The sequence below is a fragment of the Dioscorea cayenensis genome, chromosome 3 (assembly GCF_009730915.1).
Source record: "Dioscorea cayenensis subsp. rotundata cultivar TDr96_F1 chromosome 3, TDr96_F1_v2_PseudoChromosome.rev07_lg8_w22 25.fasta, whole genome shotgun sequence".
Lineage (NCBI taxonomy): Eukaryota > Viridiplantae > Streptophyta > Magnoliopsida > Dioscoreales > Dioscoreaceae > Dioscorea > Dioscorea cayenensis.
The window spans coordinates 2,120,272-2,142,270 of NC_052473.1; the positions used below are offsets into that span (position 1 = coordinate 2,120,272).

Genomic DNA, 21,999 nt, shown 5'->3' on the forward strand with positions numbered 1-21,999 from the left:
AAGATGTGTAGTTGTTTCTCCTTGTTTTACAATGCAAATGCATTTTTCGGGTCTGGTTAACCATGAACTATAATTAAGACCGTGTTGGGCAATTGGATTTAGTGAGACGGAGAACAAATCACTGTTCCCCTCTCATTCCTCATTGTGATATGGATAGCCAACATCTGATTCTTTTCAAGCTTTTAAAATTTATGACATGTATTTTCAATTTTTTTTTTTAATTTACAATATGAATTCTTGAGAGACTATAAATTAATTATAACAATCAGGGCACGCATATACATTAAATCACTTGTTACTATAGTGTCATAAACATAAATCAAATACTCACACAACCAAATAGATAACTCAAATTTAGAAACGGAATATAATATCTCGCTAGCCCACTAAGATGCCTGTTGCACTATTCACTCCGGATCTGAAAAAAAATTCAACAACAAGATTATGAGCTTGGGAGCCCAGTAAGTAACCACTAAAAATATCAGGATCACAAAAAGTTTAATAATTTCCAAAAATATACAAAATGTAACATAATGAGATAGTATAAAAAAGAAACCCAGAAACCAGAAATAATTCAAAACAAACTTAATTTACCAAAATAACGAGCATATAAGTCCCCCAAACAACAAATGCCAAAACAAAACATCAGAACTCATTTATTTAAACTCAGTGACCCGAGTCAGATTTCAGAGCTCATATGTTTACCCTCGGTGACCCGAGCCAGAATATCAGAAGCCGTTATTCTTCACCGACAGAACGGTGCGAAACTATAGTTTCTATATCAGAAATACGTGTCGACATGGTCAGTGTTTAACCCCCAGTGACAGGGTTATTACATTGTTAATTGGGGACTACGAATTTCTATACAAAAATATATCGGGTCCAAAATTATCGTCAATACAACAATGAAATTTGGTGATCCCGTTTTTCTAATGAAAATAATTCTAATTATTTCAAAATGAGTTGATGCCAATATGTGGTAAGAATAAGTAAAATTTAATAAAGCAAGTAACCACAATATTTAAAATATAAGTAATCCATAACAGAATGGATATTTAAAATTATAAATCATGATTTATGCAACCATTTCAATCTTTAAATAGCCATTGTTTCTAGAAGTTCAAAGTAAAATAAAATAAGAATATATAATATATTAACAAAACAGTGGCAGTCAAGTTTAGAATCAATTAAATAAACAAATAATATATAAATAAAAATCTATAAATTCTGAAGATAATGGTAGATACAGTATTTTAACCCAAAACATTTAAACATAACACCATGAATGGTTTTAACAATAAAATCCAAAGTAATTAAATAATTATGTGAATCATTTCGATAATTAGAAATTTATGTATACATATATATATATATATATAGGTTTATATGTGGTTTACTTACCTGCAGATCCCCAAAATCTAACTCTCATTCAAACACAAGATCAATCATTCTTGAACAACCCTAAAAGCATAATCAAAATAGCTCAAAACAATAATTTAACAATACCCAAAACATGGATCAAAGCCCATAGCAAAAATTCAAAGACTCACTTTCTACTCTATCTAACACTAAACATTTAATCACAAGATAATTTAGCCATACAATAGCCAAAAATCATGTTTCAAGGGAAATGACATTTCAACATACACCTTGTGGGCATAACCAAAACTAAGCAATTAGCCAAGTAGACAAATAAGGCACATGCTATTCAATACAAACTAATATCCTTTACTAGAAAAGCAAAGAAGAACTAAAAATATAATAAGCTAGCAGCATCTCATTTTACCCACAAGCTTGGTAACCTAATTGGCAAGAACAAGAAAAATTTTGCAAACAAAAAGCTTACGAGGTTGGATGGCGAAAATTAGGCTGACAACAAGCCCTTGAGGCCGCTCCTAGCTCAATGGCATGCAAGGGAAAAAGTTTATGATTTTCATCGGCTCACCAAGCAAGGGAGGCACAAAGGGAGATAGATGAAGTTTTTGACCGCCGGATCACCTTTTTGAAGCTCCAAACCCAAGGCGATGGCATGGCTAACGGTGAGGTCTACGATGAGGCTAAGGAATAGGGAGTTCCAAATGGAAGAGAAGGCTCATGGCTTTAGGAAAGAAGATAGAGGGATTCACAGGCTAAAGAATGGGAAAATAAAAGCAACAATTTTTTTTCTTTCTTATTTAAGGGAGGTGGGGTCCACATCCAGATTAGGCTCCTTCCCCATAGGGAGATCCAAAAATTGAATGCTTCTCCTCACTACAATAGAAGAGTCTCCGACTTCCATCTCCTATCTTTCAGAGTCACTAAAACTCAAAAAAGGAATATAAGACTTATATTCAGAAAGATCAAAATCAAATTAGGTGAGTTAAAATTAAAATGCAATCATTTCTAGCAAACCATATATTCCAAGTGAGACTTTTGTCTAAGAGTTCATAAGAGTCTCTAATCACAGGATTAAAGCAATATTCTGAGGATCTATGCAAAATGGGACCATATGGCTCTAGCAAAGGAGTAATGAATAAAAGGGTGGTCCACTGTTTCTAAAGTTGCATGACAAAAGACACAAATGGCAATTAGGAGTTTGTGCATCCCTTGAACATGAGATTCTTCAGAGTGAGTACTTTGTTATCATAGGCTATCCAATTAAAACGCGAAATTTTCCTAGGACAAAAACTCTTTAAAGGGGTGTTTGTTTGAGTGGATTTGAAAGCCAAAGGATTTGAAGATCCTTGGATTTAAGAATTCTTTGTATGTTTCAAAAGATTTGGATTTCCTTTGTATTTTTAAATCCAAAAGTCATGAGATTTTGGAATTCGGCCAAAATGACCGAATCTCAAAATCCCATCCAGTGAAATGCAACTATGCAAGTATATATTAATTATATTAATTACTTATAATATTAATTACATTATAATTATATTTTCTTTAATATTTAATATTTAATATTATATTAATTAATTATTTTAATAAATAATTAATATATAATATTTTATTATAATAAAATAAGTATATATTAATTATATTAATTACTCATAATATTAATTACACCATAATTATATTTTATAAGATATTAAATAAAATATAATTATTATGTAACTAATATTAGTAATATAGTATATAATTGATATATTATATTATATTAATTATTTTAATAAATAATTAATATATAATATTTTATTATAATAAATTAAGTATATATTAATTATATTAATTACTCATAATATTTGAAATTTGAATTCATATTTACATTAAAAAAATATTTTTTATAATATATATTAATTATTACATCATACCAGACACATGCTTTCCAAATCCAAATTTACAAATTCCTCCAACCAAACACAAAATTCTGTGATATAGTATTACAAATATATTCAACCAAACAATTGATTTGACTCTCCTGAATTTTTTAATACAAGAATTTGTAAATACAAATCCACTGTATTTTCAACTGCATCCAACCAAACGCCCCCTAAAATTGGCGGAGTAACCACATATTAGTCCCACATTGGATAAAAACTAAAAAACGTAATGGGTTTATATAGGTCAAGTGGGGTTACGTCAATAACTTTAAGGTTTTTGGTATATTGACCTTAATTTGAATTATCATAGCCCAACCATTAATTACGGTCCACTAATGCAAATCTGAAATTTAACAAAAGTAGTGCAAATATAAAATTATATAAGTAAATATATTTTCAAAATTTAAATATATTTTGTAAATAATTAGAACTTTAGATACAAAAATATAATGACTGAGTTTGTTCATCCTTAGTTCCCCCTCCATATGTAAAAGTCATGGGAACGAATCTTACCTGTGATTTGTCCATAATTTTTTCAAATATATACCAAAACAAATTAAACACAGTTAAAAAGATCATTTTATACATATATATTAAATGTTTCATTATTTGTCAATTAAAGAAGAATATTTCTTTAGTCAAATAATGCCAAATTTTCGAATTTGATCATGATCCTCAACTATAAATTAAAAAATAATCTGGATTATTTTAGGAATTATTTTTTATATATGAAACAACGCATGCTGAATAATTGTGTTTTAGTGTCATAATTTGATCTTGATGGTTATAAAGACCAATGTTAAAGGTTCAGCAGTGTCATAATTTGATTTTGATGATTTGAAAGACCAAGAGATTGGAATCCGCATTAATCTAATCTAAATTTTGTTACTATCTTCATAAAAAAACAAATATTCACTTGGTTTCTGGTGTTAACTGTTAAGTTGATCAATTATGTCAAATAAGTTTTCATTAAATAATATATATAGTCTATTGTGAAACATTATACACTATTTTATGCAATATTTGTTCGATTATATTATGTTGCATGCAAATGCAATGATGTTATCTTATCCAGCATCCACCATATATGTACATATGAATGTTGAACTGACCAAAGGGACCTTGGTCTAATGGCACTGGTGAAAGGTGTTTTATGGGTGGGTATTGAACTTTATTCTTATTTTAATTTGTATTAAAATAGACACTAAATTTTAATTTCATTTCACTAACAGTGTAATTGGGGCTTTTCAATGAGTTTTGGTGACGTGGACATTGAAATTTCTCACGTGACACACTCTATTTAAGTGGGTGACCTTATTTTGTAGGCATCGACATAGCCATTCTAGCATCCGTGTCAACAGAAACTCACCAGAAAGCCCCAATTACCTTGCTAGTGAAATGAAATCAGAGCTTAATGCTCATATTGATTCAAATTTAAAGTTAATACTCAAATTGAAATAAGGATAAAGTTATTCAAAAAATTGCCTTGACTTTTAATGTCCAGAGTTCAAAATGCACCAAACACAATTATGCCAAAAAAATCCCAAGCTGTAGGAGTGGGTTGGCAACCTAATCCCCTCATCTGCCGAGTGAGTACGTACAAGCCGATCGAATAATCAATTATAGGTGATGCACATGCCTTGACACATGGCTTATTTATTTATTAAAAAAAAGTTTCATAGGGTTCAAAACACAACGAACACAATAGTGCCAAAAAGGCTCCCCAGTTGTGGGAGTGAGCGTGTAACCCTATCCCCACATCTATTAGGTGCGTATGTACGAGCTAGACGAACAATTCTTGGTGACACACTCCTTGTATGGTCCCTTTAAGTAGGTCAGGTTACTCCATTAGTCCTCCTATTTCAATTTGTCAATGGAAAATCTCTCTATTATTTTGATTGAGATATCCCAGTCCATATCTTAACAGATGTTGGTTTCCCCGTGAAAAGTTGCTGACTTTGCTTTTTCACTGATTAAAATATTATTAAAAAATGTTAAAAAAACTAAAAACTAGTTAAGTAAGTAATCGACCGCTCGAAATTGACACTAACGACGTCGAGGTTCATGGTATCAAAGGCAACCACGTCGGGGTCAATCTCTGAAGGATGGTCTCCTTTTTGGCTTCTCAGCTCTGCTTAAGACAGCACCAGGATTCACACCATCGAATGGTGGACCTTCTCCTATTCTTCTACGTCTCTGCCTCTATCTTCTCCATCGGTTTCTTCTTCCACTTCGACTATTGCTTCTCCATCACCACCTTCACTCACACCTTCAATGTCAGTATTAATTATCAAGAGTCCAAAGAATGAAACAATAATGACTATGACCTCATCATCTTGCTAAAGCAATCATCTTTGCCACTAAGGTTCAGCGGCGGTGGCTGAAATAACAACGTCCAGGTCTTCAAGGTAGCCTCTTACGCCGGTGTCGCCTTTAGGGTCTTTGCACGAAGATCAAAATCATTTAAGAAATGGTAGAACATAGCTGCCGTCACCACAGCTAAGATCGTCAACACTCCGAGAGACTTCAGCTATAAAAAAACTCAACGTTGCCACCCACTCTTTTGACTCCTCCTACATTATCGACCACAATACCTTTGGCACCATCAACAAAGGTATCGTCCTTGAGGTTGGCTCCCTCATTGCCATCAAACACTGTATTCACAATAACACCAATAGCGTTCAATGGCAGCCTTGGACAAGAGAATGGGATGCAAGTTAGAGAAAGGAGAGGTATGGAGATTGTTGCTCTTCAGATTGGCATGCTCCAACTTTAACACCATGGTGAGGCTAGCAATGCACAACGTCGTTCATATACTCACCAGTGAAACTAAGCTACCATTTGTCCCTAGTTCCAAGCCATCCATGAGCTTTAGCTCTGATAGAAGTTGGTAACAAATAGGATGAGTTTCATTAGGGCAACAACCCAATAAATTGAAACAAGAGATGTACAAGTAGTATGTATGAAGAGGGACATGTACAAGTATACACATGTATGGACTATTACTCTAACACGCTCCCTCAAACTCACGGTTATAAACAGAGAATTTGCCAACTAGAAACTAAAATCGAAAAACAGTATGTGCCTTGGTGAAAAATTAGCAAGCTGGTGAGTGGAGGTAATATACAGAAGAAGAATACTGTCAACAAGTAATGATGACGAACAAAGTGAAGAGCAACCTCTGGATACTTCTTGCGCTCATGATATACAGGATTAGCAGCAATTTTGATGACACTCTGGTTGTCACAATAGAGAGGAGTGGGAACAAATATGGAGACACCAAAATCCATCAAAATCGGATGCAACCAAAAAATCTCCTTGGCAGTGGAGGGCATAACACCATACTTAGCCTCGGCAATGGAAAGAGGAACAACAGATTGTTTCTTACTTTCCTAAGAGATAAGTGAATCTCCATTGAAAATGTAGAAACAAGTGGTAGATCTCCGATCAGTAGAATCACCTGCCCAATCAGTATCACAGTAGGCACGTAACTCAAATGATGATGTGGCCAAGAAAAATATAGATCGGGTGATAGTGCCACGGAGGTAACGAAGAACCCATAGAAGTATAATATAATGAGTAGAGCTAGGAGCACTCACAAATTCACTAAAAATATGAACAATATAAGCACTATTGGGCATAGTGATAGTCAAATAGATGAGAGCACCACCAAGTGCTTGATAACGAGTAGGTTCAATCAAAAGCTCACATCAATAGAGAAGAGATGGTGATGCAACTCAATGGGAGTGGAAACAATGCGAAAATAGGTGATGCCAACTCGTCAAAAAATATCAAAAATGTATTTCTGCTAAGACACCAAATAACCACGACGAGAATAAGCAATCTCAAGACCTAGAAAGTAACGAAGAGGACCAAAATCTTTCATTTAAAACTCGGTGTGTAACCGTTGTTTTAGAGAAATAATAGCATCATTATCATCATCAGAAATAACCATATCGGCGACATAAAGAAGAAGAATAGTGAGACTACAAGAAATCTGACTAGTGAAAAGAGCATAATCATGAGAGTTCTCGATAAATCCAAGAGCAAGAATCACACTGTGAAAATGCTCAAACCAAGCGCGAGGGGCTTGTTTGAGCCCATAAATTGCCCGACGAAGATGACACACATGCTGAGGAGAATCAGAGAAACCAGGAGGAGAAGTTATATAAACCTCCTCAAAAAGACCCCTATGTAAGAAGGCATTGGTCACATCTAACTAATAGAGTGACCAGTGACATGCTGCAGCAATAGCAAGAAGAAGACGAACGATAATCAACTTGGCTACAAGAGCAAAGGTCTCCTCATAATCAATGTCATACTCTTGAGTAAAGTTATGAGCAACAAGACGCGCCTTATAGCGCTCAATGGTGCCATCAGTGCGGGTCTTGACCATATAGAACCACTGACAACTGACAAGAGTAACACTAGAAAAAATGGAAATGAGATCCCAGATATGTATTCTCTCAAGAGCTTCAAGTTTCTCTATCATAGCCTGCTGCTAATGGGGATGTTGGGCATCCTCATGATATGACTGTCGGCCATGATAAGTGTGAACAGTGGAAAGAAAGGTCTGAAAATATGGAGAGTAGATAAAAGAAAGAGAAAGAGCATACTAAGCTGGAGGACGATGAACACGGTTTGGGTAACAATGATGGACAGCAAAAGCATCTGCAAGAGAGGTGGGGCTGGAGAAGGAAGTAGAGGAATCACCTGAAGTTTCAAAACATGCTGGGTGGATAGAAGAAGAAGGAGGAATGTTAGAGGAAAATGTGTGTGGAGTCATGGAGGTGGCAGGAATAGATGCGGCGGGTAAAATAATGGAAGGAGAAGGAGTATGAAGAAAAAAGAAAGACCTAAGAAATGAAATATTTGAAGGAGGGGAGGAAAAGAAGGGTGTGCCTTCAAGAAAGATAACATGACGAGAAATATGAAGACGACGAGGGATAGGATCATAGCAGTGATAGCCTTTGTGTTCAGAGTTGTAGACAAAAAAAATACATATTGCAGAATGTGAAGAGAGTTTAATTCGCTCAATGGAGGGCAGAAGCATGCATGAAGCGAACACAACCAAAGGTGAGAAAATGACCATAAGATGGGGAACAAGAGAAATAACGCTCATAAGGAGTAATATCAAAAAGAGTGGAAGAATGTGTTCAATTAATGAGATAGATAGATGTGAGAACAGCCTCATCCCAAAATTGTTGGGGAACAGAAGAAGCGAAAAGAAGGGCACCAGTGGTCTCAAGTATATGGTGATACTTGCCCTCAGCAACACCATTTTGAGCAGGTGTGTAAGGACAGAATTGCTGAGAAAGGACGCCATGAAAGGAAAGAAAAGCATGAAAAGATGTAGAAAGATACTCTTTAGTGCTTTCAGTTCGAAGAACCTTAATACATTTACCAAACTGAGTATGAATCATTTGTGTGAATTGAGAATAGATGGTGAATACTTCAAATTGAGAATGCATAAGGTAAAGCCAGGTATATCTAGAAAAATCATCAATGAAGCTTATGTAATAAGAAAACCCAGCAAGAGAAGAGGAAGGAGCAGAGCCCCAGATATCATAATGCACAAGATCAAAAGGGAGACAAAAAAGGAGTCACTAGAGGGAAAAGGAAGAGCTGAATGTTTAGCAAACTTACAACCCATACAAGAAGATAACAATCCTGAAGAGACAGAACCAAGACAGGCTAAACTAGTTAATAGTTTCAGGCGATCATTAGATACATGACCTAAGCAAGAGTGCCAAAGATCTAAAGAATAAAGAGAAGCAACAATAACATGAGTACATGTGGAAGGAGAGGGAGATACAGGTATATGAAGAGACTCTTAATGATAAAGCCTGCCAACTCTATGCGTGGTCTCAATCTTTTAGCCTAAAAGATGGTGCTACACAGACCAGTCATTAGAAGAAAAGGTAATAGTCTAACCATGATCTGTAAGCTGACTGATAGAAATAAGGTTTAAAGCTAAATGGTGAACATGGTAAACTGTGGGAATAGTAAATAAAGGAGACTGAAGATAACCGAACTGCGTGACAGGAAGAAGACTTTCGTCAGCAGTAAGAACACTAGAAAATGGGTGAGTGATGGAAAGATGAACTAGGGTAGTGGCATCCACAGTCATATGATGAGTAGCACCAGAGTCTAAAATCCATTAGGAGGAAGGCATACCATAAGCTGCAGACATAACAGAGGAGGAACTGGATTGCATGCCATGTCGCATGGCATGTAATTACTCTATAAGTTGAGCAACCTAAGAAGCAAGGTCCCCATTGAGTCAGTAGTTAATACCTCGACAATAGCAGCATAAGGTGAAGAAGAAACACCAGAAGATCACTGAGGAGGACGATGCTGTGGCTGCTACTGTTGCCATTGCTAAAGCTTTAGACATTGAGTCTTCACATGTCCTTATCGCTTGCACTAATGGCAAAAAGGAAAGGATCTAGAGGAGGAGGACAATGGAGCACTGAGAGTAGAGGTCCGAGAAGAGTGCAAAGAGGTCACAACCATGACTTTATCAGTAGAGCATGAACAAGAGAATGATAGTGTATGCAGCATAGTCTCCTCAGCTATAACACTGTGCACAACATCATCGAAGGATAGAATAGGGTCCCAATTAAGTAATTAGCTATGAATAGCCTCATAATCGGGACAAAAGACGCATCAGAAACCTAAAGGTCCACTATGTCTGGCGAGATTGAATGCAAGGCTTACAACACTTACACGCCAAACAAGTGAAAGTCTCCAAGGAATAAAGTTGCCTCCACAAAGAACGCAACTCAGTGACATATTCCCGGGAAGAACGCTCCTATTGCTGAACATAAGTGAGATCCTACAAAATAACATATTGTTTAATAGAACTAGACTGGTCAAACATATGATGTAGGTGGTCCCACATTGCCAGAACAGTTGAAAAATGTCCAATCTCTATGCAAATGTCAACCTCGCAGGACTGACAAATTAAGGTTATGGCGCGATAATCAATAGTAAACCATGAAACAGATGTACTGGGAGTATCAATCTTTGTACGGAGGGAGGATGTGCCATCCACATGGCCAAGTAGCTCTGATACCATGATAGAAGTTGGTAAGAAATAGGATGAGTTTCATTAGGGGAACAACCCAATAAATAGACACAAGAGATGGACAAGTAGTATTGATTAACAGAGGCATGTACAAGTATATGTATGTATGGATTGGTACTCTAACAAGATCAAATTGCCACTTTCTTCTCAGTTTGCTTTGTTTGTTGCCTTTCTTCTCTTTTTCAACCAATCATGGAGGAGAGAGAGCTGAGGGAAGGGTGGAGAGAGAGAGAGAGAGAGAGAGAAAAGGTGAGGGTGAAAGGTATTATTTGTAGGTTTTGGATCTCCAAAAGATTAAGTAGGTGTTATTACTCATTTAGTTGGGTTTTAATTTTTTTAATAATATTTTAATCATGAGAAAGCCACGTCAACCACTCTTGATAGAAAAACCAATGTCGGATAAGGTGTGGATTAGGATTTCTCAATCAAAATAATAAAGGGACTCTCCATGGTCAAATTGGAGTAGGACTAAATGGGCAGCATAAATTTTATTTTAGCAAAATAAATTTATTCATATAATTATTTTTTTGAAGTTTTTTTAGTAGTTTAATTTTATTTTAAATTTCCCAAAAAACCAATTATAGTTCATAAATGCTAACATGGCATTAGTTTCCAACAAAGGGTGCGGTGCTAGCTTCCATTAGGCTAACTAAAGCCACATATGTTAAAAAAACAATAATAAATAACTAATGCATTAAACATCTTATGTTGAATCCACTTCGGAGATTATTTTGACATTTATAAAATTTAAAGATAAATATAAGCAAATATAATTTTAAAATTGGATTTAATCCAAATATTTATTTCTATTATATATATATATATATATATATATATATATATATATGTGATTAAACTTTAGTGTGGTTTTAGTTAAGGATTTCTTCAAATTCCAAATCTATGAAGTGGCCGTTAGATTTACGGTCAATGTCTATTTATGCAACATCAAAATAGTACCTAGTTCTCTCTGTGAGTACCAAAAATACAATAAGTAACAATAACTCTACACAAAATTCTTGCAAATAGCAATCATTAGATAATGATCTAATGGCCATCAAGTGTCAAAAGACTAAGTCACTAATAATCAAGTTAATGCATATATATTTAATATATATATATATATATATATATATATATATATATATATATATATATATATAAAGTTCATGCATGAGACCAAAAGATCTCACCAAACTCTTTAAAATGCATGAAAAACATCAAAGAATGTATTATTATCAAGTATGCGAAGACATAATCCCCAATTTAGGGGAAAAATAAAGGTACAGCAACCACTCTTGTCATGATATTTAGGAGACAATGAATAGACCTTAATGGAGATATCAAGGCAAACCAATTCTAGTTTATTCTCAACAACGTCACAAAAGGCTAATAAGGCTCATTTTGAAAATCAAAAGAAGGACAAAGATTTATATGGGTCCCTATCAATCCTTAATTTTGGTTGCCATTTTAGTGTTCAATATGGGAAAAAAATTGAAGGAAAAGGAATATATAGTATCTAATTTTAGTGTGGAAAACTTTAATTAGTGGTTTGAGTTCAGTGAATAGAGTGCTTGGTAGCATGCTCCAACTACCAAGTCTTAATGATTGTCAAAGCTAGCACTATACCTAATGCGGGAATTGATTAGAATAATGATTTTGTAAGGTTATTAAAATTTTTTTTTATAAAATGATCTAAGTTTTGTCTTATCGTGTGGAGGAAATGAACTAGTTGAATTTTATTTATTTTTATCTAATTAATAAAAATAATTTTATAGAAGACAATGTCGAGTTTTAATCAATAGTTCTCATGAGAAAAGACGACATGAATGTTTTGTTCAAATTAACTTGAATATTTTTGTATTGTGATTATGGTATTTACTTTTTTATCATTTTTAGTGGTTATATTACAATATTTATATGTTTATGATATTAATAAAACAAGGGTTATTTATTTTATTTTTAAAAAAAATTAGTTAAACAAAAATCTCAAAGCCAATAACTCTTTTTCCACAATAAAAAGTACTGTTTTTTTTAAAATAATCAACCATTGTTGTTAAATATAATTTTAGTTTCTTTGCACATGATATTACATTGTGGAGGGAAACATGTCCAAAGATATTAAAAAAGCTAATCAATATCTTATTAAATAATTTTACATAATTGAGGACAAATGATTTTTTTTTTAAAAAAAAAAAATAATTTTCCTGATCCCACTCTTTATTCTTAATAATGATCATTTTTTAATAGCTCCTTTTCTTAAAAAGCACAATCTTTTATTCTATAATAATGATTTTATTTTAATATATATTTTTTTAAAAAAATTATACTAGCGTTTTAGAGATATGTAAATATTTTAAATATTTTATATACCCGCACTCTGCCAATGCACAGATTTAATCCCGGCTAGTTCACCCACAAAAGACTCTTGTGGCAATAGGTATAATTAAGCGCCTTTAGCACTAATATAACTAGTTATTCACTTTTATTAAAAAAATCCTCTCTGAGAAAAGTATATAAAATAAAAAATGGCATCATCCTAAAGGCAGTTTACAGCATAGTAATGTTCCAAAACTATTTTATCATCTCATGCAGTTCCCTTAACAGTTAATTAACTGTTCTATCTTCTCCTGCTGTAAAAGCAATGCATGGTGCTTAGCTCATAAGTATAACAGTACAATCAAATCATTAACATATTGTTTGATTTAAGTATAAGAGAAAATATTTATATATGTATATATTTGTATGAGATGTGAAAGAACATGCATGCCAACTTATCAAAGTACCAAGATGTGTTTATTTAATACAACAATGATTAAGCCACTAAAACATTTGTTTAATTTTCTCCTTTCATGTGCTTTCTCTCTCTCTCTCTCTCTCACCATCTCTTACATTGGCCTTAATTCATTCCCATGATGCTTCCATACTTAATACACTATGCTTAGTGGCATGTGTGCCACCTAAACTTGTCTCCCTAATTCTCAATCACCATGTGAACCAGCCTCATTGACATTATCACTTATATATATAATATTATGAATGGCTAAATGGACAAACACATAATTGAGGGGTTTGGTGAAAGATTACATCCTCAATGCTGTGGATATATTTTTTGTTAATTTATTTGTTATCATTAAATCTTGTCATTCATAGTAAAATTTATATGTTATCATCAATCTTGTCATCCACTGTAAATTTTGTCTTATTTATAGAAACTATTGCAGAAATAGTAATTAATTTATGGTTTTTTAATAAATTCTTTAAAAAAAAAAGTAATTTTATTCATTCATTCTTATCTAAGACTTTCTTTGGGAATATATATATATATATATATATATAAACATATAAACTATAGTTTCATTAAAGAATCAAAACTTAGACATTGGAATAAAAAAATTAATATAGATTGATTAAAAAAATATACACATAATGGTATATTAAAACAGGACCACGATCATCAACGACGTATGTGGGTCTTGGTATCATATATACTTTAAATTTGGATGCTTATTTTTACCCGAAAAATTATTTTAATTTTTTATTTTTTTAAGTGTAAGGGAATCACTTTCATTTGGAGATGAACTAGCAGTTACGGTGGCTTGAATGACATCCTGAAAATAATCACCCCGTCATACAACCCTAGAAGGGAGAACGAGAGGTAATTCTCATACAGAATTCCCACAGGGGGACCCTAAATATGGATTGTAAGCTGAGAGGTTCGAACTCGAGACCTCTCACTTACAACCATGGATAGTTACCATTGGACTAGCCCAAGGTTCCTATATATGATTAACTTACACCTAAGTGAAATTCACTATTATATATATATATATATCATAAAGAAAAAAGGAAAAAGAAAAAAAAAAAGAAAAAAGAAAGAAAATTCTCCATTTCTCTACAAACTTTGATACTTTACATTTTGATAATCCTAAAACCCTTAGAAAGTATCAAATTGGTAAGTTACACAAATGATCAAAAACACCAAAAATCAAAAACTTTATATCTTTTGGAATGTGTCCTCAACTTTGTCACTTCTTTTCAGGCCACCAAACCAAACACACAAGATGGTCTACCTGTCTATAGATGCTTCAATACCAGAGATCCAATCCATTTTGACAATACTACCCCTCATTCACCATTAAATTAAACATCAAACCTCCATGTTATCCATCTTGTCCCTTCCACTCAAAGCCATGTTCATGCTCTCATCTTCTCATCTTAATTACTTTCCATCCTTTCCCATCCTCCCCACATGCATGGAACTTCCTTATATTTCCTTTTTTTAATTTTTAATTTTTTTAATTTTTTTTTCAATAGATTCCTCACTTCATGCACTTCAAGGAAACACATTCTTTGTAGCCATTTCAAGTTGATCATAAAAACTTAGTTTTTAGATCCAGATCTCTTCTACTTTTCCACTATAAACAAAACACAAACATGGTTTAACTTCATCTCTAATCCCAATACTGATCATTTCCCTTCTCTTCTCTTCTATCTTCTCTTCTCTCAATCCTAATCAATGCATTCTTCTCTGCACTCATTAACCACTTTGATCATTGTCCTCTCCTTGTTCTTCATTGGTTCTCTTTCCATTGATGAGCAAGGCCAAGCTTTGCTCTCATGGAAACAAACATTGAACACTTCTACTACTGCTTTGAGTTCATGGAATCCATCAGATATCAATCCATGCAAATGGCTTGGTGTCACTTGCAACTCCAATTCTCAAGTCACTGGTTTGAGTTTAATTTCTTTCTGTCTCAATGGCCCATTGCCTTCAAATTTCCAATCTCTCAAGTCTCTCAAAACCTTAATCCTCTCTTCCACCAACATTTCCGGCAAAATACCGAAAGCATTCGGCGATTACACCGAGCTCCGTTTAATCGATCTTAGCAGTAATCAAATCTCCGGCGAGGTCCCCGTCGAGCTCTTCAAACTCAAAAAGCTTGAATCACTAGCTCTAAACACTAATCTTCTGCAAGGACCTATACCTTCTGAGATTGGAAATTTATCGAGCCTTACTTATCTTACTCTTTTTGACAATGATTTCAGTGGAAGTATACCTTCATCCATTGGCAAGCTTACTAATCTTGAAGTTTTTCGAGCGGGAGGAAACCAAAACATCAAGGGAGTATTGCCACCAGAGATCGGAAACTGCAGTAATCTCATCATGTTAGGCCTCGCTGAGACTGGCATCTCCGGCAACCTCCCTACAACAATTGGGTTATTGAAGAAGATCAAAACCATTGCTATTTACACCGCATTACTCTCAGGACCAATACCGAAAGAGATCGGTGACTGTACTGAGCTTACAAGCTTGTATCTTTATCAGAATTCTCTCACTGGTTCGATTCCGGCAGAGTTTGGTCAGCTCACAAAACTTCAAACTCTTCTCCTGTGGCAGAACAGCCTTGTTGGATCAATCCCGGAAGAAATCGGCAATTGCCGAGAACTATCTCTCGTTGATTTCTCACTGAATCAGTTAACTGGCAGCATTCCGAAGAGCATTGGCAATCTTTCTAATCTTCAACAACTGCAACTCAGCACTAATCAGCTCACCGGAAGTATCCCGTCGGAGATCTCTAATTGCACTGGGCTAACCGATATTGAGCTCGATAACAATGCGTTCTCTGGCGAGATAAGTATAGACTTCAAGAGGCTTGAGAACCTCACGTTGTTCTTTGCTTGGCAAAACAAGCTCACGGGAAAGATCCCCGGAGATTTGGCTGAGTGCCAGCATCTCCAATCTGTTGATCTTTCTTATAATTCTCTTGTCGGACCGATACCGGAGAAGCTTTTTGGGTTGCAGAACCTCACCAAGTTGTTGCTTCTGTCTAATGAGTTGTCTGGATTCATTCCGCCGGAGATTGGCAATTGCACCAATCTCTTCCGGCTGAGATTGAATGGTAACCGTCTCTCCGGTGTGATTCCGGTGGAGATTGGTAACTTGAAAAATCTCAACTTTCTTGATATGAGTAACAACAGGTTTGTTGGTTTGATTCCTCCGGCGATCTCCGGCTGTGATAGTCTTCAGTTTCTTGATCTTCATTCCAATGCACTCTCTGGCTCATTGCCGGAGTTATTTCCGAAGAGCCTGCAATTTCTTGATGTGTCAAATAATAGGCTCACCGGAGCATTGACGGCTGGAATTGGATCACTGCCAGAGTTGACAAAGCTTCTGCTCGGCAAGAATAGGCTCTCTGGCGAAATTCCCCGGGATATTAGCTATTGCTCTAAGTTGCAATTGCTTGATCTCGGAGACAATGGCTTCTCTGGTGAGATACCGCAGGAGTTAGGCCAACTTCCAGCACTAGAGATCTCACTGAATCTCAGCTGTAACCAGCTTTCTGGCGAGATACCGATGCAATTCTCCGGGTTAGAGAAGCTTGGATGTTTAGACATTTCTCACAACAAGCTCACTGGTGGCCTAGACCCGCTTTCCGGGCTTCAAAACCTTATCTCTTTGAACGTCTCATTCAATGAATTCTCCGGCGAGCTACCACATACTCTGTTTTTCCAAAAACTTCCTATGAGTGATCTTGCCGGAAACCGTGGCTTATATATTTCTGCTGATGGTGGTGGTGGCTCTCGGAGTGAATTCCGATCAGGAAGAGATGCAATGCCAGCATTGAAACTAGCAATGTCTGTGCTAGTAAGCGTTAGCGCCGTGCTACTACTCACCGCCGTCTACATGCTAGTCAGAACTCGAACCGGGGATGATCAGAGTAGCGAAGATGATCAAACATGGGAGGTCACATTGTACCAAAAACTCGAATTCTCAATTGCTGAAGTAGTCAAGAGTTTAACAAGTGCAAATGTGATCGGAACAGGGAGCTCGGGTGTTGTCTACAAGGTCGGTATACCCAACAGCGAAACGCTTGCCGTGAAAAAGATGTGGGCTTCAGAAGATTCAGGTGCATTTCACAATGAAATATCGGCATTAGGTTCGATTCGACACCGGAATATAGTGAGGCTCTTAGGATGGGCTGGCAATAGAAACACAAGACTCTTGTTCTACAACTATCTGTCTAATGGTAGCTTGAGTATGTTCCTCCACCGTGGTGGAAAATGCACGGCAGAGTGGGAGACCAGATACGAAATTGCAATCGGGGTTGCGCATGCCGTCGCCTATTTACACCATGATTGTGTGCCTGTAATCATCCATGGAGATGTTAAGTCTATGAATGTGCTATTGGGGCCCAAATTCGAACCCTTTTTGGCGGACTTTGGTCTTGCAAGGACATTTAGCTCAAGCTCAAGCTCAAATTCAAATTCAAAGCCTACTCATATAGCTGGTTCTTATGGATATATAGCTCCAGGTAATCAATCATTTTTAATTAATCAATTACTAATTCAATTTGATTGATGATTTCTGTTGTTTATGATGAACAGAGCATGCATCAACAGAGAGAATTACTGAAAAGAGTGATGTGTATAGCTTTGGGGTTGTGTTGCTTGAGGTGATCACAGGGAGACATCCATTGGATCCTGCATTGCCTGGAGGTGCTCATTTGGTGCAGTGGGTGAAGCAACATTTGCAGAGGAAGTATGATGCTTTGGAATTAATTGATGCAAGGCTTCGAGGACTGCCGGATTGTCAGATACAAGAGATGTTTCAGGCACTCGCCATTGCCGTCTTGTGTGTTAATTCTCGGGCAGCCGATCGTCCGGCAATGAAGGATGTCGTCGCATTGCTTAAAGAGATAAGATTGCCAGTCACAGATGAGAGTAAGTGACAAGAGTGGTAAATTTTGGGGTTAATGTCAGTGTAACCATGTTGTTGTTGTTGTTGTGGGTCATTGTAAATCTTAGATGTTTGTTATTAGATAATATGGATGTAAATCATGGAAATAGCTAGTTGATTGAATGAAGGCAATATGTAGAGGTTTTGGTATGTATGAAGAGTATGACGACAGTGTGAGGATTAGTTCCTTTCCAGCAGTGTTTTCACATGTCTTCTAAAAAGACTTGTCAGCAGTGAATGCAGAGAATCATAGAAGAAAAGATGGAACATGAAACAAGAGACTTCTTTTCTTTGTACTTTCTTTTCTGTTTTTCTGTTGCAGAGCAAAAGCAGAGTCATTTCATTTGCAGTAAAATTCTCATTTCTGAATTTGTTACTTTTAGAAAAGAAGTAACTATTCACCCTATGCTACACTGCACATAATCACCAATCTCAAAACAAGGTTGAGTATCTCAATGTTGGTTTTATTGGTCAATGTTTGGTAAACATCCCAAACTGTAAAGTCAAAGACAGTTGACCAGCAAAGAAGAAAACTTTCATTTCAGACATTCTCAATCAACAAGAAACACAATCATGTTTAAGGACCAGTCCTAGTTCATTCATTCTTCATTGAAAGCTTAATTCATCTTTCATTCCATTCATCACAACTCAGTGTCAACAAAGAAGGTAATCCATTCAAATTACAGAAATATATCAATTTTAATCTATACTTTTACTGTTTCATTTATGTTTAAATTCAGCAGCTGATGGAGCAAGCACTGTTGGCTGGTGTTGCTACAAAGATTGGTGAAACATTGGCTGAAGAAACAATGAAGAAGAAGAGTGCCAGCTCCAAACAAGATGAGGTTCAGTTACTGTCACAAATCCACAGCAGCATGGAAAGAATCAAGAGTGAGTTTGAAGTCATGCAAGCATTCTTAAACCGCGTCGATAAACAGAGGGATGAAGTCACTGAAGCTTGGTTGAAAAGAGTTCGAGATGTTGCATCACAAGTCGAGAAAGTTGTCGATGAGTTTGCAAAGATTGTTCGAGGTCCGAGTAAAAAATTATCCAAGGCTTTGCTTGAAACTTTTAAGTACAACTCTTGGGATCCTCTTGTTTCACATGTTAAGGATCGCCGGAATACGGTTAATAATTTCTGCAACAATTTGTGGACTACTAACTTAAGTGGTTTGAATCAAATTGCTGCTCAGTTGAAGACAATAGAAGCTGATCTTGATCACATTCTGAAAATGAAGATCAGATGGGAAGTAACAACGATGAATTCATAGACGAAAAGCTTATAAGTTCTCTATGGAATTGTCTGCATTGTAAAAAGAATATTAGTTTCCATATAAACCTGATAAAGTGTGATCTTTAAGAACTAAATTTGTAAGCATAAAAGCAAAATTCAAACACTGTTTGATCAACAATTCTAAATTGTTGGAAGTTTTGCTCGAGACGATTTTCATTAAAATTATAAGTATTACATAAATTCAGTATAAATTAAATAGCTGAAGCACATAAAACGTTTATCTCAATCACATTTTGAAATTGAAGATCAGACAGGAAAGATGACACACTTTAATAGATAAAGTGTGTTTACAATTTTTCTGCAAAACAGTTGACTGTGATCATAGTACACTGCATTTGCAATCCAAAAATACAAAAGCCAAGAAAGGTTTGGTTAATCTCATCAATCTCATAAGTATCATAGCAAATCCCATCAATCAAATCCCTTTTTTAAGAAATACAAGACATTTAAGTCGTACATGTAGACAATAAGTCTAAAGGTGGATAAACTACAATTTATCAAATTCAATACAAGGATTATTTGTCCACATATATTCATCTTGGTTCTAAATCCTCACAAAATATTCAAATAATTAGTTTTTTGCTATTAATTGACTCATTTGGCGAGATCAAAAACTTTTTGTGTGATGTATGGATATCTTCAATGTAAATTTGGTGTCGCAGGTGCTCTCTCCTTGTTAACTATATTGAGATGGAATAAAAATAGAAAATATGTTTATGTAAAATACTAACTCATTGGAGCAACCAATAAACCATAAAATTCAAGAATGACATTTATGCATATCTATTCACATATTTATAAGTCTTACCAGATTCCCTTTGAGACCTCTCTCAACTGGAGGTTCAGGTTATCTTGGAGGTTTTATCTTAGTTATCATTCTAGCGATATTTGGGGCTACTAAACCGAGTAATATCTTGAAATATTTAGTTTGAGAGAAATAATCACATTCTTTTTAAATAAAATAGAAAAACCATAATTTATCAAGAAAGCAAAACATGACTACAACAACATGTTGGGTTTTCAGGTTTTTTGGAACAGTGGAAAACTGCGTAAGTTATTGTAGCAATTTTACTGTTCACTGCAATGTAGCGATTTTACAGCTCACGCGCGACCTGTATGCGGGCACACACTTGCCCGTGAACCTCACTGCCGATCCTGTGCGGCCGGTATGCTAGAGCAAGCTTGCCCGCGAACCTTTCGGTCTATCGGTTTACTATAGCAAAGTCATTGTTCATATGCGGGTCTCATGCGGCCGCAAAACACCCGCGAACTTCACTGGCAACCTTGTGCGGCCCGTATACAACCCGCATAAACTGCAAACAACCTTGAACAATGACCTTGAGGCTTCAAAAGTCTTCCCAAGTATTCTACAAGTCTTCAAAGCTTCAAAACAAGCTCAAAACACTATCAAACCCCTCAATTCTTATTAGAATGAGATGAACAAGCATACAATGATTCAAGACAACGATTTTTTAGCGTGAAAACCCTACAAATCGAGGGAAAAAACCACAGGACTCCTTAGAGCCTCTTAAACATGCATCCACTAAGTCAATAATGAGTTATAATGGATCTTCTCTAGCTAAGTAGAGGTTTACAGGTATGAAGGCAACAACATTTATAGAGAAGGTTTTGTATGACATTACCACCACCATCATCAACAAGGATGGATAATAAACAACAAGTAGAGGTGAAGGAAGGATCAAGCCTAATCAATAGGTAGGGCTTCTTGCAAGGAGTTGCCTCCCGGAGTTTGAGTGAAATCCTGTGATGTTTGGCCGTTCAATCTCCTTGCCCTAGCTCCCTCTCTCCCTTTCTCCCTCTTTTTCTCTCTCTCTTTTCAGGATGCACACCAAAACCACCCTTCAAGGATGACACATTCTCATTCCCAAAGAATGAGAGAATTTCACTGTGTGAAATTACCTTCTTGCCCTCCATCTTCTACATTATTGACTAGCTTTTTATCATGGGCTTGGAGCCCAATTATTCATCCAACTTAACAAATGGGCTGGACTCAACACAATATAAAGAGTGAACATAAATAAATCACATTCTTTCTTTCTTTTTTTTTGGCATGGTTTCCTATGAGGATTTTTTTGGGTTATCTAGTTGTGAGTTGGTTCAGGGAAATAGGTGACCCTATATCAACTCTAATCTCTGGCCCACTAGTATGTCGTCTTTGGTGAAATTAGGATGTTCTTTTGCAACTAAAGAAGGTGGGAGAGACTATAAAATTATATTCAAAATGTAGGTAAAATATTTGTTAAATTTGAACCTGTGCTACATTGTGCCATTTTAAGTAAGAAGTCATTCTCATGGGCTAACAGACATTAATTTTTTTTAGTAACAGTGTGGATATATATATATATATATATATATATTTTTGATGTGTATAATTAAATTTCAAATGAACAATGAGACAAATTTTTTTGTTGAAAAGAAAAAGTCCCAATAGATTTGCCATTAACAAACACATTTGTGTTTCACAATATATTTTTTATTTTTTAGATTTAATATTAGTTTTTTTTGCCATTAAACAAAACATTTGGATCTGTACCTGGCGGAGACACAATATGCAAATAAT

The 21,999-nt window shown here is 35.4% G+C and overlaps 2 protein-coding genes across 3 annotated transcripts; both read left to right on the top strand.

Moving 5' to 3' along the window:
* The first annotated feature begins 14,541 nt into the window (after window positions 1-14,541).
* LOC120282916 (LRR receptor-like serine/threonine-protein kinase) lies at window positions 14,542-18,449 on the top strand. The gene is made up of 2 exons (XM_039289751.1): window positions 14,542-17,699; window positions 17,773-18,449. The coding sequence occupies exons 1-2, from the start codon at window positions 14,903-14,905 to the stop codon at window positions 18,114-18,116; spliced, it is 3,141 nt and encodes a 1,046-aa protein (XP_039145685.1). The 5' UTR covers window positions 14,542-14,902; the 3' UTR covers window positions 18,117-18,449.
* A 248-nt stretch (window positions 18,450-18,697) lies between these two features.
* Window positions 18,698-19,530, top strand: LOC120256711. 2 transcript variants are annotated; one of them, XM_039264393.1, is made up of 2 exons: window positions 18,698-18,790; window positions 18,868-19,530. In XM_039264393.1, exon 2 carries the CDS (start codon window positions 18,871-18,873, stop codon window positions 19,393-19,395), a length of 525 nt encoding a protein of 174 aa, XP_039120327.1. In that variant the 5' UTR covers window positions 18,698-18,790; window positions 18,868-18,870; the 3' UTR covers window positions 19,396-19,530. The 2 variants fall into 2 exon arrangements, with proteins under 2 accessions (XP_039120327.1, XP_039120332.1); XM_039264398.1 differs by having other exon boundaries at window positions 18,730-18,790; window positions 18,865-19,530.
* Window positions 19,531-21,999: the final 2,469 nt, after the last annotated feature.